This window comes from Gobio gobio, assembly GCF_949357685.1.
Source record: "Gobio gobio genome assembly, chromosome: 2".
NCBI classification, from domain to species: Eukaryota; Metazoa; Chordata; class Actinopteri; order Cypriniformes; family Gobionidae; genus Gobio; species Gobio gobio.
The window spans coordinates 67,681,502-67,698,139 of record NC_137098.1 but is presented as its reverse complement, the minus strand read 5'-3'; the positions used below and the strand labels follow the sequence as shown (position 1 = coordinate 67,698,139).

The window sequence follows — 16,638 nt, the reverse complement described above, 5'->3', positions numbered from 1 at the left end:
TTCAATGGATGTTTTATATATTAATGGATATATATAGGCCTGTTAATGACATTTTCTACTGAGATTTCATTTTACGAATAAAGTTATAGCCTACAAATCATTAGAGTGAACTGACTTGGTAAATCAAGCTCTTGTGGTGCCCCCATTCGTTTCAATGTTTCACGCTTTTTGGACATGCACATCATAATAAATAGACTTGTTTTACAAAACTAAGAATTTTCCCATAAATGTGTCCTATATCACTGAAAATGGGAGAATCTTAGCTTTAATGTGGTATATGGCACATTATCAGAATAATAATGGTTAAAATGTTTTACAATTTCAAAAATAAGCTTGATTTTAAAATGGGAATTTCTCAAAATCATGATTTTCTGAGGCCGAAATTCAGCTAACTTTTGACATGATCTTACTCCGTCAATATTAAAGATATCAAGGTTATATTTTCACAGAATGTTCTTTACATTATGTAGGATGATTTTATGTATAAAACAGCGAATGACAAAAAAATGACTTTAGCTGGGTTTTCACAGACAGGGTCACATATGTGCTGCTTGCTTTCCGTGTTCTGACCGCTAATGGAAAATATCAAGCGCTTCCATTTCAGATTCCCTGTTATCAGATATGCTGAAGATGTTGCTGTTCATGATTGTTAGCCCAGGACATTTTACAAATCCAGACCAGACGATGTTCTACGGCCATGTCCGGAATAAAGAGTAGCCTATCCATGTCACACAGTAAGATTTAATATTTTGGCCATAAACCTATCCAAGTCACAGACAGTATCAACATCAGTAGCTGTACTTGTTGTATTTCGACCATAAGGTGTCACTGTGGCCTCCGCGTTTCCCCCTCGCCTACTCTGAGCTCGATTACTATGTCTGAGGTAAACCACGCCCTTTACTCCTCATTACCCTACGCACAAATAAATGTAAAACTAAATAAATGTATAAATAAATAAAAATAGAAATGAATACATGTATAAATAAATAAAACAATAAATAAATAAATGTATAAATAATTATTTATTTTAGTTTTTTTTGCTTATATATATATATATATATATATATATATATATATATTTAATCTTTTTTACATTTATTTGTTTATTTATTTATGTATTTATTTATTTTTAATATTGGCAGCTTTGGGATTCAATATGAATGAGCATCAGAACAGAAAAACACTCTCAGTTCATGTAGAATAAACTCTAGACATGTTTCAGTGTGTGATTGACATTGTGTTGAATGAATGGAAATGATTCATATCTGTGTTTCTTCTGCTTTCAGTGCTGATGGCCCTCGTTCAGTCTGGACTCACTCAAGATGAAGGTACTGTACATCACTGCAGTGATTATTATTAATAATGTTAAATGTGTTGTAGTAGTTTATTTGTCTTCATGGATCCACATTTGTCTCTTTCCATGTTTTGCATATTTCTCAGAATCATCTGACTGTATTTCCTTCTGCTGCAAACAGAGCCGGATTAACGCAAAGGCAAACTAGGCACGTGCCTAGGGCCCGATTGGCGGGATGGGGCCCAGACAGAGGGACAAAAAAAAAAAAAAAAAACATTAAAATGTACAAATGTCCTATCTACAGTTTATTTCAATATTTATTAATTACCTAAAAATAGTGACGATGTGTATCTTAACCATAGACTGTTACATTACGTCACATTAACGCCAGCCCATGACTGTATTTATTATAATCAGGTCAGAGCGGGACAACAAAGCTGGCAGGCAGGTGTTTTGAGTAGGCTAACATTCAAGATTCTTTCGGGTCCGGCAAAACGTAAAAAGAAAAAAAATGAAGAGGAACAAAAGAAGAGACAGCGGAGGGCTTTATAGAAGTTTCTGTCGGGCAGCTGTGAACCTGCTCGAGTCAGCAGAGCCAGAGGCCGAGCCATGCCCGGAGACACGGCCCGAAGACGCGGTGGAAGATGCGGCGGAAAATAAGTAAAACAACATTTCCGTGTCAAGTTTTATGCTGCGTTCACACCAAACGCGAATAGAGCGTCTGGCGCGAGTGATTTCAATGTTAAGTCAATGGAAAGGCGCGTTTACGCGCGTCTGGAGGTCCCGCGGCGCGGAAGGCGCGTTTCGCGCGGAACGCAGCATTAAGTTACAAGAAAATCTAATTCAAAATGATAATAAAAGATAAAAACAAATGTAAAAAAAGAAATAAATCAATAAAAGAATAATGGCATGGCCCTACTTTACATATGATATAATAATCATGTATGGCTCCCATAATTGTACAAAGTCCTTTATTTTACTCTTGGAGATATAAGTCAGCCTTTCCAGTCCAATGCACTCTGAAAGTTCTTTTATCCATTGTTTTATAGAAGGTGCTTCCATGCTCTTCCAGTTCAGCAATGGCTCTTCTGGCATGTAACAATCCAAAGTCCAGTCTAGTGTGTTTCTTTGTTTGTGAGAAACCTGTAGGATATATTCCCAGTACACAACGTTTGGCACAATGTGGTATTTTAAGATTAAACCGTTCTGACAAACATTTTATGACATCCTTCCAGAAGTTCTGTATATCAGAACATTCCCATAGACAGTGAATTAGAGTTCCTTTATAAATTCCTTTATAAAATATATATCAGGAATATTGTTAGACAAATGATTGAGTTTTTCAGGTGTTAAATCCTTGTCAACCATTTATACTGTAATAATTTAAGCCGCGTGTTTATGATTTGTTTTTGCGCCTTTAAACATGCTTCAGTCCATTCAAATTCCTCTATTTATTCTTGAATGGCTTTCCTCCTTGCGTTTAATTTGTCTACAGCAGACTCTTTAGAGTTAGACATTATAATATTCTGACAATTGGCCCTTTTCACATCTTTTTTAAATTATTTCCTCAATTAATGACAGTTTGGGAATGTTTAATATCTGTAGACCTGGAAGACATAAAACTTTTAAGCTGTGAATATTTAAAAAAAAAATGTTTTGAGGGAATCTGGTGTTTATCACACAATTCTTGAAATGTAAGAAGTATACCATCCATATACAAGTCTTTAATAGTCTGAATACCTTTAGTTTTCCATAGTTTAAATCCTCCATCCTTATATTTATTATTATTTAGTGTTAGACAGTTTCTAAATGGTCTTTGATGAATGTGAAGGGGTCATGTTTGCCTTGTTGTTAATTACAACATTTATAAATGTTGTAAGCTATTGCATTTGGCAGAAAATCTTTATTAAATGTGTTGATTAAATGTAAACAGAGCAAATAAGATAAACTTATTTGCTCTGTTTACATAGTTTACTGATACCTATTGGTTATTTACTGGTACTACTGCCTTAACAATGACACTCCATATGGATGAGGATAATTTAATAGCATTTAATAGAGCCGTGTAATGACGTATAAATAATGAATATCAAAAAATAGTGTGATAGACTGTTTAATATACAACACAACCAATTTGTAACCAAAGACTAAAATGTGAATTCACTTTTATTAGTAACTTTGGTAAGTTTCAGATTTCAATTCATAAATAACATCGATGGAGGGGGGCCCAAAAAATGCAGCCTGCCTAGTGTAGTCCATTTATTTAATCCGGCTCTGGCTGCAAAACATTACAGAAATCTGCTATTCAATCAAAACAGTCCTGAGGTTGTAAAGTAGTTCAGGAGCTCATAATCCACTGTATGAAACAGAAATGAGTTCTGCACAGTGTCATTAAGATGCTCAGCTTTATTCCTTCAGTGGTTTGGCTGGAAGGACTGGAAGTGAAAAGAGCTTGAGAACAGACAGATAGAAGTTCAGCTCTTTAAAGCATCCTGACTGTAAACAGCGCCATCTACTGGTCAGAACAGGCAGATCAATAACACAAAGGACATGCAGACTGGATAAAACTAGGCTTGTTCGACTTCACCCAGCGATGCGCAGACCGATCGGCGGCTGACTTGAAGCAGTGCATGCCGGTTAGAAATTTTGTCCGACTTGAGGCAGCGCCGACGCCACGTGACAGTGACGTATGTCAACAAAGTGCCGCGAGAGCGATTCGAGAGCAGCCGGCGATTACAGCCGGTGCAGTTTCTCCAGAGCAGCTGCTCGAGGCTGCAGGGGCTCTGATGACGACACAGCCGTTCCACGATTGGCCAGATTCACCGCATGACAGCGATCACGTGTGTTTCGTGTTTATTCTAAAACCTTCAGCTCCACTAATGCGCACAAATCTGTTTTTTATAACAGTAAAACCTCCTTTCATGTAGTCGCGATGTTATGTTGTCATGTTTATCAAAATATAACTGATTAAAAACATAGACCCCACTTCATTGATAGTGTAGGCTTAAATGTTGAACTTTATTCTTGTACAAACACACCCTGTATTAAGCAGTACATGAAGTATTACATGACAATAATGTCTCTGAAACATCTGTATATTGCCAAATATTGCATTTATTTCACTTCAGCTGATAAAGTATGCAAACACAGCGCGAGCGTCACTGCGGGAAGCAGTAAGTGTCCGACTTCATGTCTCCGTTTGCAGCTCCTCCCCGCCTGCACGCGGCTACTCTCGCCGATCAGTTGATTCCAGCCGCAGCCGATGTCGAACACACCTTATATCACATTCAGGCACGTGCAGAGGGGGGGGGCTTTGGGTGCTCGAGCCCCTGCCCTTTTTCAAAATGAATCAAAAGTGCCCCTCTCAGACAAATATCAATGATAATATTGTGGTCAATAAAACTAAATAAATGTGATTATTATAACATGACAATGCATACAATAGTAACGAACGGCTCAAAAGTCGGACAATTTCTGTTGAGGCGTTGCCTTAACGCGTTGCTATGGGTTGCGTGCGTTTTGATTGACAGCTTATTTTCCACTGTTCGGAAGCGGCTCTCGAGCCAAATATGGTCCTTTCAGAGAGTGTGTGGCCTCACGGGAAAAAAGTAAACCAATATTTTTTTTTTCATCCATAATCAGAGCTAATGTGTTGATTTAATTACAAAGCTATATATGAGCTATTTATTTTAAAGTATTACACAATTCACCAATGCCCGTTTGTCATGTATAGGCTATACACCAACCAATCGTGATCTGGCAAAGCAAGTTCAAATTCCATTGGGTGATGTGAAGCGGTAATTTTCTGTTCTTATTCATAAATCGGCTGAAAATTACATGGACAGACGAACTAACGTTTGAGGAACAATTTCCTGCGATTTGGCTCATTTTATAAATTGCATCACTGACAAAATGGATTTTAACAGACAACAAACAAATCCCTGCACAAAACCACAGCAGCAAAAGTCGCATTAATGGTAAGTAGTGTTAAATTCACTTGTATTTATGTAGCCTATATTGATACATCGTTTACTATTTCATGAAACTATCAAAGTTAACAAAACCCAAGTGCCACCGGCACCTACAGGCCTATTAAGTGAAGTGTGGCGAAATATGGTGACGTGAAAGGACTTTATTATATTACCATTTTTGAATATTATGCAGCATTATGAAATAAGTCTCTTATGTTCATCGAGCCTGCATTTATTTGATAAAAAACAGCAATATTGCGAAATATATGAAATAATGGTTTTCTATTTTAAAATAATTTAAAATATAATTTATTCCTGTGATCACAGCTGTATTTTCAGCATCATTACTCCACTCTTCAGTGTCACATGATCATTCAGAAATCATTCTAATATGAGGATTTAATGTCAATGATGGAAACTGTGATACTCTTTTAAAGATTCTTTGATTAATAAAAAGTTAAAAAGAACACAATGTAATAATATTTCACAATATTAGGCTACTGTTTTTTCTGTATTTTTGATTAAATAAATGCAGGCTTGATGAGCGTAAGGATATATATACATATATATATATACATGTATATATATATATTTATATATATATATATATATATATATATATATATATATATATATATATATATATATATATATATATATATATATATATATATATATATATATATATATGTATATGTATATGTATATATGTGTGTGTGTGTATATATATATATATATATATGTGTGTGTATATATATATATATATATATATATATATATATATATATATATATATATATATATATATATATATATATATATATATATATACACACACATATATATATGTGTGTGTATATATATATATATATATGTCAGGGTTTTTCCTGGGTCAGAAATGGTCTTCGGTGGTGGCTGACAGACATGGTCATCCATCCATACACACACACACACACACACACACACATAGTAAAAAGTACCCTACCCATGTGATCTGCAAGCGCAATACTGACAATACATTTTAAATAAATTCAAAGAAAGTTTGTAATTTTTGCTTATCTTATTTTGATACCTTGATGTTTGTTTTTGGTCCTAATTTTTACACTATTTACAGATAATTGTTTTGGTATATAATCATGTCAATATTAAAAAGTAGTATTAAAATAAATGAACAAATAGCCTAATTTTCTGCCATATACAATTTCATAAAATTATCAGCTAGCTAATAACAACTTTGTTCTGGGTTCACCTCACTCCAGTCTAAACTAAATGATTTATAGGCTATTTATTTTACTACACATTGTGAACATAAATAAGCTGAAAGACTGTGGATAATTAAAACTAACTCTTACACCCACTCTTGCTAAAATGGTTAAGCACACTTGTGTTCTCCTTTCAGATGTTAGGGTTGGGAATCGTGAGAAATTTTCCGGTTCCGGTTCCGGTTCCGGTTCCGCCTAACGATTCCGGTTCCGATTCCGGTTCCATTAAAATTATTAAACAAATAGTGGTAAAGGAAAAAGGCACAATACGCAACTCAAACAATCCATTTTGTGTTTATTACTTGCTCTAAAATGTATTTACAGGTTGGCAATGTCAAAAAAGTCCTGTACTGTACATATATTACAGTATTAATTAAGCCATTCTTGCAAAACATTTTTTTTCAAATGAACACCTCTGAAATTGTCTTATTACATTTTATCTCTCTGTCTCTGAATAAAACCAAGTTATAAATTATATTTATTAGTTATATTTATTAATTAGTTATATATTAATTTAATAGTAATTCAGTTATTCAGTGAACTTGTAAATAATAAATTGCAATTCAGCATTACAAAGGTAGCCTAATTGTGCCTAAACGCTTACCTAAACCATGGTGACTCAACGGTTGACAAATATATATATATATATATATATATATATATATATATATATATATATATATATATATATATATATATATATATATATATATATATATATATATATATATATATATATATAGGCCTTTCACTATAAATCTGGTATAAGCCCTGTGGCATTCTGTGCTGTAGCAAATGTTTTGTCAAATTGCTAGTGCAGCCTCCTTTGCATGTTATTAACTTTTCACGTGTTACATTTTGCTTCATTATCATTCATTCTTTGGAAATGAATCCATACTTGTGACTTTCTCTTCGCCATGCTGGTGGTCAACGAGAAAATATCTGACGCAAAACCGTAAATGTGTAGCGCGAGGTCTTTCAGTGCTGAACTGCTGCACTCCTGGAAGCGGCAGGCAACGTAATTAATATTCATGATGAGGTGAGCCAGGGTTGCCAGGTTTTCACAACAAAACCCGCACAATTGCACAATCGTTTCAACCCGCGGACATGAAACACAGCCCGCGGCAACAGTGGAAAACGGGAAAATCACGGAGTTGGCAACACTGGCTGTCACTCGCTATGAAAGGATACGCTTCCAGCGCTTCGCACACACATTGCACCAGAACCGTTTTCGGAACCGAAACTTAGGAATTTCGCGCGGTTCTGGTATTTTTCAAAAATCAGTTTCGGTTCTGCATAAGAACCGGTTCTCGGTTCCCAACCCTAGTTCTGAGTAAATGATTCAACTGATTCGTGAGTTCAGTGTTGGACAGTTCAGTTGTTCTAACCAGTCGTTAAAATGATTCGGTTCAAAGGAATCATTGGTTCGCGAATCGGACATTAGCAGACGCGTTGTGTGCGAATCCCGTCTGTTAGAACATCGCAAAAGATTTGTCAACACACAGAAAACACTTCATAACCGGATAGGATTTGTTTCCCGTTTATTGAAAGTATGGTTTATGTCAGCTGGTCAGAGAAGAGTCAACATTTTTTGAGCGCAATTCACTCCCAGCGGAAAAGGAAAACATCGACTGATAGCGCCACGTGCAACATGGATTCGGTCTTCCGACCTTTTGACTTTGATTAACGTGATATGTGAAATATTAGAAAGCTAAGAATGCTTATTTTGAAGACAGAGAGCGTGCGAGCGGGGGAGGAGCTCACTGGTCGTTCTCTCTGTCACTCGGTTAACAAGCGCAGCAGTCATCTACTACATCATTCATAAATCACAATAACTCATCAAATAAGGCTTTGGCGGGACAAAAATCTGTTTTGGCGGCCGCCAATAAAATTTCAATGTAGGAAAAACCCTGTGTGTGTGTGTGTATATATATATATATATATATATATATACACACACATATATATATATATATATATATATATATATATATATATATATATATATATATATATATATATATATATATATATATATATATATATATATATATATATATATATATATACACACACACATATATACATACATATAAATATATATATATACACACACACACATATATATATATATATATATATATATATATATATATATATATATATATATATTTACATATTGCCCCTTTTTTACATTTGAGCCCCTGCCCCTGACGAACTCTCTGCACGGCCCTGATCACATTCGTTTAGTTCTTACCAACACTTACATACAATATTGATGTAATCATTACAATTCACAAGCAAACTATATTTTTAATGTATAGTGTTTTCCTCATGAAGAAGTTTTGAGTTCCTGACAGTGATCTCGACACTGCAATGCTTTTCAATATTTGCTTCTGTTTCTCAGTGAAACCTGTAGTGAAGGTGAAGCCGGATCAGAGTGTGTTCAGTGGAGAGACAGTCACTCTCACATGTGACATACAGGGAGGAGGAAACACTCAGTGGAGATACTACAGCTGGTTTAGAGATGGAAAATCTGTCTATCCATCATCAACAACAGCAGAGCTCAGTTTCACAGCTGGTGTGTCTCTCAGTGGTGAATACAGCTGTAGAGGAGAGAGATCAGACTCACACACATCAGACATCAGTGCTGCTGTTACAATGACTGTATCAGGTGAGTCTTCATATTCACATCTGTCTAATGATCATCTAAATCCATATTTCAACACTTATCAACCACATCTGTTGTTAGAAGAGACTGAAGAAATTAACTTTTAGTCATTATTCAGTCACTGCACGTCTTGTGTGTGTTTTGTGGAGGTTCTGGTTTATTATAAACTCATGTAAATTGTGACTTTCCATCTTTGATATTTACTTTAGTCACTGTCACTATAGTTACAGGAGATATTCACGACTCAAAACATTTTTAAGCCTTTTATTCAAGATTTATGCATTTCAATTAATAGTAAACATCCATCAAATTGAAGTGAATAATCTATAAACCTAATAAATAAACTTACATTTAACTTAATTAATTAATTTAATTTAAAATTCTTGATTAAAAGGCTTGATTTGTGTTGAGTGTGTCATGAGAATAGAAAAGGCCTTGAGCGATTGAGTTCAGTCCAGATGAGTTTTGTGCTGAAGTCAGAGAGAATGATGAATTACAGATGATCAGTGTTGAGTCAAAACCACAAACCCAGATCAAGACCAGAGTGTGTTCCCAGATAACACACGTTTGCTTTTCTTTCTTTTTGTGAAGGTGAGTTTGATGTGAAATATTATTTTAGTTTTTTTATTGCTTTGGCACAATTTCACAAGCAATTGGTTCATTTTCAAAACTCTTAGTGCTAATATCACAACAGATCATCAGAAGTGCACTTTTCTCAAACATTTCAGCATATTTTCAGTTGTGTTTGTACAATACCAAAAAACCACAAAGTATCCGTTTCAAAAACAAGTGTTTCATATAAATGTTTCATTCACAGTAACTGCCTTTCATAAAGCTCTTACTGTCAAACTTTTGATTTGCATCTCTTCTCGTTCAGTTTAATACATTTGTCTATTATTTAATGCACTGATCTTAATGGTTGATCAATCAATCATTTGGTACATCTATAGATTTATTGATTCTAGGCATAGTTTCTATAGAACTTGCAGGATACATTTTTTTAACGACTATATTTTAATTTTTATGCAGATGACACCCAAATCTATTTAGCCCTAAAACATAATGACAAGCAAGGCTTAGAAACATTGCTTGCATGCTTAGCTGATGTACAATCTTGGATGTCTCTGAATTTTTTGCTCTTAAATGAGAGTAAGACTGAAGCAATTGTCTTTGGGCCCTCAGTGGGAAAAGGAAATCCAAATATAAATTGTGGTAAACTAAACTCCTATATCAAACCAACTGTCAAAAATTAGGGAGTTGTTCTTGATTTGTCCCTTAAATTTGACAAACATATAAATTTGTGAGTAAAGTCATGTTTTTTCCATCTTAAATTTCTGTCTAAAGTTAGAACTTTTCTATCTTTTAAAGACCTCGCAAGAGTCATACATGCTTTTGTTTTATCTCACTTGGATTACTGTAACTCTTTGTATATAGGATTACCCCAATCCTCTATTTCAAGGCTTCAGATGGTCCAAAATGCCGCAGCCAGGTTTTTAACAGGGTTCGTAAACGAGAACACATTACTCGATATTAGCGTCTCTTAGCTGGTTGCCAGTGCATTATAGAGTTGAATTTAAAATGTTGTTGTTTGTTTTTAACCCTTAATCGTCCCTTGGGGTCCAGCTGACCCCACTGGACTTTTCCTCCATTTTTAAAAAGTGTTCCCTTCATCTCAGGGCCATGAGACTCTGTGACTTTTGCTAAATAATCTATCTAAACATGCACAAAAAATCTGGGCTTGATTTGGTTGTTCTAAAGGTCTGAAAATGTCCACATTTATATCAAGGTCTGGTCCTAGAGCATAAACACAAAGTAGAACGAACTTTCTATCTCATACACACACACGTACACACACACACAAACACAAACACACATGTGTGTGACTGCAACAGAGAGCATTTTTATTGAAATTGGCAAATAAAATCAACAAAACTGGCATAAATCTGAAAGATTTTCATACATAAATGAAGTACTAATACTAGAGCACAAATGCAATATGGAACAAGCATGTTCACTCACACGCACACACACGCAAACACACACACACACACACACACACACACACACACACACACACACAAACACACACATGTGTGTGACTGCAACAGAGAGCATTTTTATAGAAACTGGCAAATAAAATCAACAAAACTGTTATAAATCTGAAAAAATTCCATACATAAATGAAGGACAAATACTAGAGCACAAATGCAACAATCATGAGAAAAAGAGGGAAAAGGGCAAATAAAAGAAAAATGAAAGGCAGCTTAACTTTTGCATAACTTCCCTATGGACCTCTAGTGGATAATGTGGTCATTGCACTCTCTCTGTTTCTCTTTCACTATAATTCCTAAAGTTTTTCCACAAACCTACAGATGGCGGTATTCTATCCCTAACACATAGAGCAATGTCCAAAAACTATTTATATTTATATTTATTTAAGATCATCATTCAAGTGATTTTTTTCATAAAAAAATATTTTTTAATGAGCCAATTTATGTTAAGTATTTGTGCAGTAAATAGGTAAAAAACTACCAAATACCCACAAAAACACAGCATAAATGTATAGTTGAGAAGTAAATAAAAAAAATGATATATAGTTTTCCATGTAAAAAAATATATTTCCTTCTGCAATCGCTCTATAAAAGTTTGGGGTCTATCTGACCCCAAGGGACTCAAACGTAAACCCTACTTGAGGGACGATTAAGGGTTAAGTCGTTAAATGGTCTGGCACCTTCCTATTTGTCAGATCTTTTAAATGTAAATAAGTCAGTAAGATGTTTGCGATCCTCAGACAGTATTACACTGTCATATCCTAGAACAAGATTGAAGTTGCGAGGTGACCATGCGTTTTCAGTGGCCGGTCTCAGGATATGGAATAGACTTTCATTATCTGTGAGGTCTGCATCGTCAATATATGAATTTAAATCAAAGTTACAGTCTTATCTTTTTAATCTAGCATTCCATTCATTATAACGTATGGTTTCTTTTTAACTCAAACTTAGTGATGTATTTGTTTATTTTCTTTATTTATTTTTTCTTTATTTTTATTATTACTGTTCTTTTGTACAGCACAGTGGTCAACTTTTGTTGTGTTTATTTGTGCTTTATAAATAAATAAATGAAATGAATGACTGTGTGTGTGTGTGTGTGTGTGTGTGTGTGTGTGTGTGTGTGTGTGTGTGTGTGTGTGTGTGTGTGTGTGTGTGTGTGTGTGTGTGTGATAGAGAGATTTGCAATTTGTGAACATCGAGCAGAATAGAGTATAAGGAGGAAACAGTGGATGACGGGGTAACATCAGATTGAGATTCATCAGATGAAGGGAGACAGATGGCATCAAATACAGCGTTTTACATTACAGTGCCATGTGATGATATAAACAGATTAATATATTACTGTAACTCACTCTTCATCTGTAAAGGTCAGTACAGTACAGATTCAGTCTCTGACACGAGAACATTTACTGGATCCGCAAACTCTGTTCTAGCTCAAAACCATTTCATAACTTCATCACACCTTTTGATAACACACTAGATATTACAAACATTATAGATCTTATTTTTCATAAGTTAGCTAATGTAGTGTATTTTCTGATGTGCCATCTGTAGCCTGTATTACAGTTTTTCTTGATTGCTTTGATGCAGCTGTCGACTCAAACTCCACATTTTCCAAACGGTTAACACACACAGGCCTAAACAGTGGCACTCATGGTCAAAATCACACATTTTGTTTGCAAAAGGCTGTAACCGCGCCAAAACATTTAAAATATACAACAAAAGCATATTTGCCTTCAAAAAACACAACTTGCAAACAAGTATATGAGCTCTTTCAGTCAATCATTACACAATGGACAACAAAATACACAATACAGAACTGAATCAGCGAACCATTGCTTGTCATTGTAGCCTATGGCCAGTGCCATGTGTTGTCTTTCTATAGGCTGCGTCAAATTTGCCTTTTTACAAAGAATTGGATCCAGAATAAGAAATGCTTTGATGCATTTTGTACTGATTCCATGACATTATTTTTTTTTTCAAACCGTATCTGAAAACTGAAATACTGTAAATATTACAGAGAATACGAATACATGTAATGCGAATGAGTAAACAATTACATAAAGTTTATCACTGAAGATATTTCTGTATCTACTGTACAGCAACATTACCTGTTCTCCTGTCAACATATTCTGACAATGGATGCAACAGCTCCTGTTTAAACCTGAGCTCTCCAGCCAGGGCCGGCCCAAGCCCTTATGGGGCCCTAAGCAGAATTTTATTTGGGGCTCCTCGGTGCCACCAATACGATTGACTATTGTTCATTCTTGATAATGCGCACACCCAGTATCAATGTTAGTAGTTGTAGCTGTGTTGCTTACATCAGGTCTGGCTGTCATGTTTTTACTCTTATACGGTTTTTAACCCTCTGGGGTTCTTCATTTATGGGTCACACTCAGGACCTTCGGGTCAAAAATGACCCGGAGGGCGGGATTAAGATAAAAAAAACATTTGAGTAAAATCAATGAAATATATTTTTGTTCAACGAAATTTTGTTTTGAGATAATTTTATGATTTATAATTAATATTTATGCAATAATTATGACCCATTTTTTCCCATTGAATATAATAAAAAATGTATATATATATTTTTTTTTTAAAATATTTTTTTATTATTATTATTAAAGCTGTATTTCATTTTAGAGTCAAGCCTAGGCCTCATGAAAACTATTTTTTAAATGAGATCGGTGCCATCCGGTGGACACATTGAGCATTTTTATCACACAATAGCACATTTTTACCACTATAGTGGATCTTGCGTTTTATAAATAAATGTTAGAAATCGTAGCTTCATCGGAATGGTCCGAATCTTGGTGACTTTACTGGTACTTGGTATATGAACACCCAAAAAAATTGGGGACAGGATTTCAAAAGTCTAAGTGGTCGTAAAGAAAATATATAGTCACATTCAGGACCTTCGGGTCAAAAATTACCCCCATAGGAAATGAATGGGGCCGATCCAGTATCAGTATTGGGACTGATACCAGTGTAATTCACGTATCGGATTTTCCCGATCCAACCTGCGGAGAATGCACCATGTCTGTGCTTTAACGTTGTCTGCTGAAATGACTCCAAAAGTGATTCCCGCCGGCTTGTCTACCATCTGGCTGCAAACTATGGAATGGATTTCCTGAACGGAGACGCGGCTCAATGAGACACAGATTATGAGACACGCCTCGCTCAGGAAATCCATTCTGCAGTTTGCAGCCAGATAGCAGGATAGCATTGAGCAGCATTGTGGCTAGCCAACATGTCAGCTGTGTGGAAATACTTCACACTGGAAACACCGCAGAGCAAGACAATGTTGGCAAAACCGTAATTCAGAGAGGTGGAAGCTCCCTCGCGTCGTACAACACAACGAACGCTATCAAACATTGTTCAGACAGGACTAGGGTTACATTTAAGAGATAATAATCAGGGCTTGACCTCAACAATCGTCATCTGCGTGTGTATTTCAGCTGTGGCGTGCAACACTCACACTAGCCACTTTGAACTTAGATTGCTTTTGAGAAGACCATAATGTTATAATCGCGTTGCGCATTATAACCAATCACACGTGTTTCTATTGAGTTTATGGATATAATAATCAGAGGCGTTCAGATTAGCAGAGTTTTGTTCAGAGTGCGCCGCTCTCACTCACTGAAATCTGCACTCAAAGCAGAGATGTGTGTGCGATGTACGCAGGAGATTCATTCATCATACAGTGATCGACAGTTTTTGTTCTATTTCAGCAGCGAAAATAGTTTCAAACAAACACAGCAGAACCACAGCGCATCTGATATGACTGGCATAACGCTTGTTTGACGTTCTCGAATTTAGGGACCGTCTCTTAAGTTACATAAAACATTGATATACACATTTCTAACTTAAATGGCATTTGAAGAGAATGAATTAGTCAAAGAACGGACTGTAAAGTGTTCATCTAGGTGTCAGGTATGATGTACACCTTTTGGATTTTTGATATTTAATAAAATAAACTGTCAAATCATATGAAAATATATGCTTTGTTTCACTGGAATACTGTATGGGCTCTTACACAAAATATGCTAGATTTAAATGAGTCATAGCTGATTGAACACTGATGAGAATATTGCTTGAGAATATATTTACAGAGATAATATTAGAGATTATATATTAGAGATTAGAGATATAATATTAGAGATTTATGCATTATGCATTGCCATTGACGACGGCCATTATAAGGAAGGAAATCCCACAGAATCTAACTTTAAAAAGTGCTTAGAGCTGCTTGATTTATTTGTTGTTTGTTGATTTTCAAATATAAATTGATAACCGTGATAATTTGGGTCAATATTATCGTGATGTGAAATTTCCATACCGTTTCATCCCTAATACGTACATATCATACTTGTCTTTTGAGAGGAGTTTATTTCAGCATCATATAAAATCAACAATAATGATAATAATAGTAATAATATTAATACAGCTCTGGTATCGGAATAGTATCGATATCGGCCGATATCAAATTCAGGTTTCGGGATTGGATCGGAAGTGAAAAAATGTGGATCGGTGCATCCCTAGCTGTGGTAGAAGAATATGTATCACCACAGAACCAAGACCAGTGTAATGTATTACTGTCACAGAATGACACCATGAACTAGAGAAAATCCCTCTGGAAACCCTTGATCAATGCCTTACTCAAGGACACAATAGTGATGGTTAGTTCACTCACTGCAGGGTTTACACCAGCAACATTCCCATTAACAACCAGCGTTTAGCACTGAAGGTCCTTCTGAACAGTCAGTTTATTCACTGAGAGAGTTTTAGTCACTTTGTGTTTCTGTGTTTCTTCTCAGCTTTACCCACATCTACAGTGACTGTGACACCAGACAGATCTGTGTTCACTGGAGAGACAGTCAATCTGAAGTGTGAGATAAAGTCTGATCACAGTGACTGGAGATATGAGTGGTATAAAGGCAGTGTGATGTTACAGATGTCTGAGCGTTACACTGTAGACAGAGACACTCTCACTATCAGAGGAGCTGCTGAGTCTGATCGGGGTCAGTTCACGTGTGGAGGACGGAGAGATGGAAGACCAAACTCATCACAATCAAGCTCTGCTGTTTCTCTCTCTGTGACGGGTGAGTTGAACATCATTGTCCTCATGAACTCTTTCCACTATGTATAATCACACATCCAATGAAGAGTCTTTGACTCTCAGATGTTTCATTCACACTAAAGCCGAAAGTATAAATTTTTAAGCCAACATGAGCGTCTGCACACAGTCGAACACACAGACTTGCAAAGTGTACTTCTTTTGACTCGTGTGCCGTTTTGAGCAATCTCTCATTACGAGTTACAACCAGAGATTGTCTTATTATAGGCAGATGAGAGGATCTGTATCTCTTCCCATTGGAGAAAGCGTAAC

At 35.6% G+C, this 16,638-nt stretch overlaps 2 protein-coding genes across 3 annotated transcripts in view; one reads left to right on the top strand and one right to left on the bottom strand.

The window, feature by feature from the left end:
* LOC307120608 (histone H3.2) overlaps positions 1 to 16,638 on the bottom strand; it is a gene marked incomplete at its 3' end in the record, with an annotated part of 447,270 nt that overhangs the window by 37,898 nt on the left and 392,734 nt on the right. The gene's annotated exons all lie outside the window — the stretch shown is intronic.
* LOC307120113 (Fc receptor-like protein 5) overlaps positions 1 to 16,638 on the top strand; it is a 315,523-nt gene that overhangs the window by 12,579 nt on the left and 286,306 nt on the right. For both annotated transcript variants that reach the window (XM_079806982.1, XM_079806984.1), the window contains exons 2-4: positions 1,287 to 1,328; positions 8,935 to 9,201; positions 16,067 to 16,351. In XM_079806982.1, the coding sequence (XP_079663108.1) occupies positions 1,287 to 1,328; positions 8,935 to 9,201; positions 16,067 to 16,351 (594 nt within the window). The remainder of the gene's footprint in view (positions 1 to 1,286; positions 1,329 to 8,934; positions 9,202 to 16,066; positions 16,352 to 16,638) is intronic.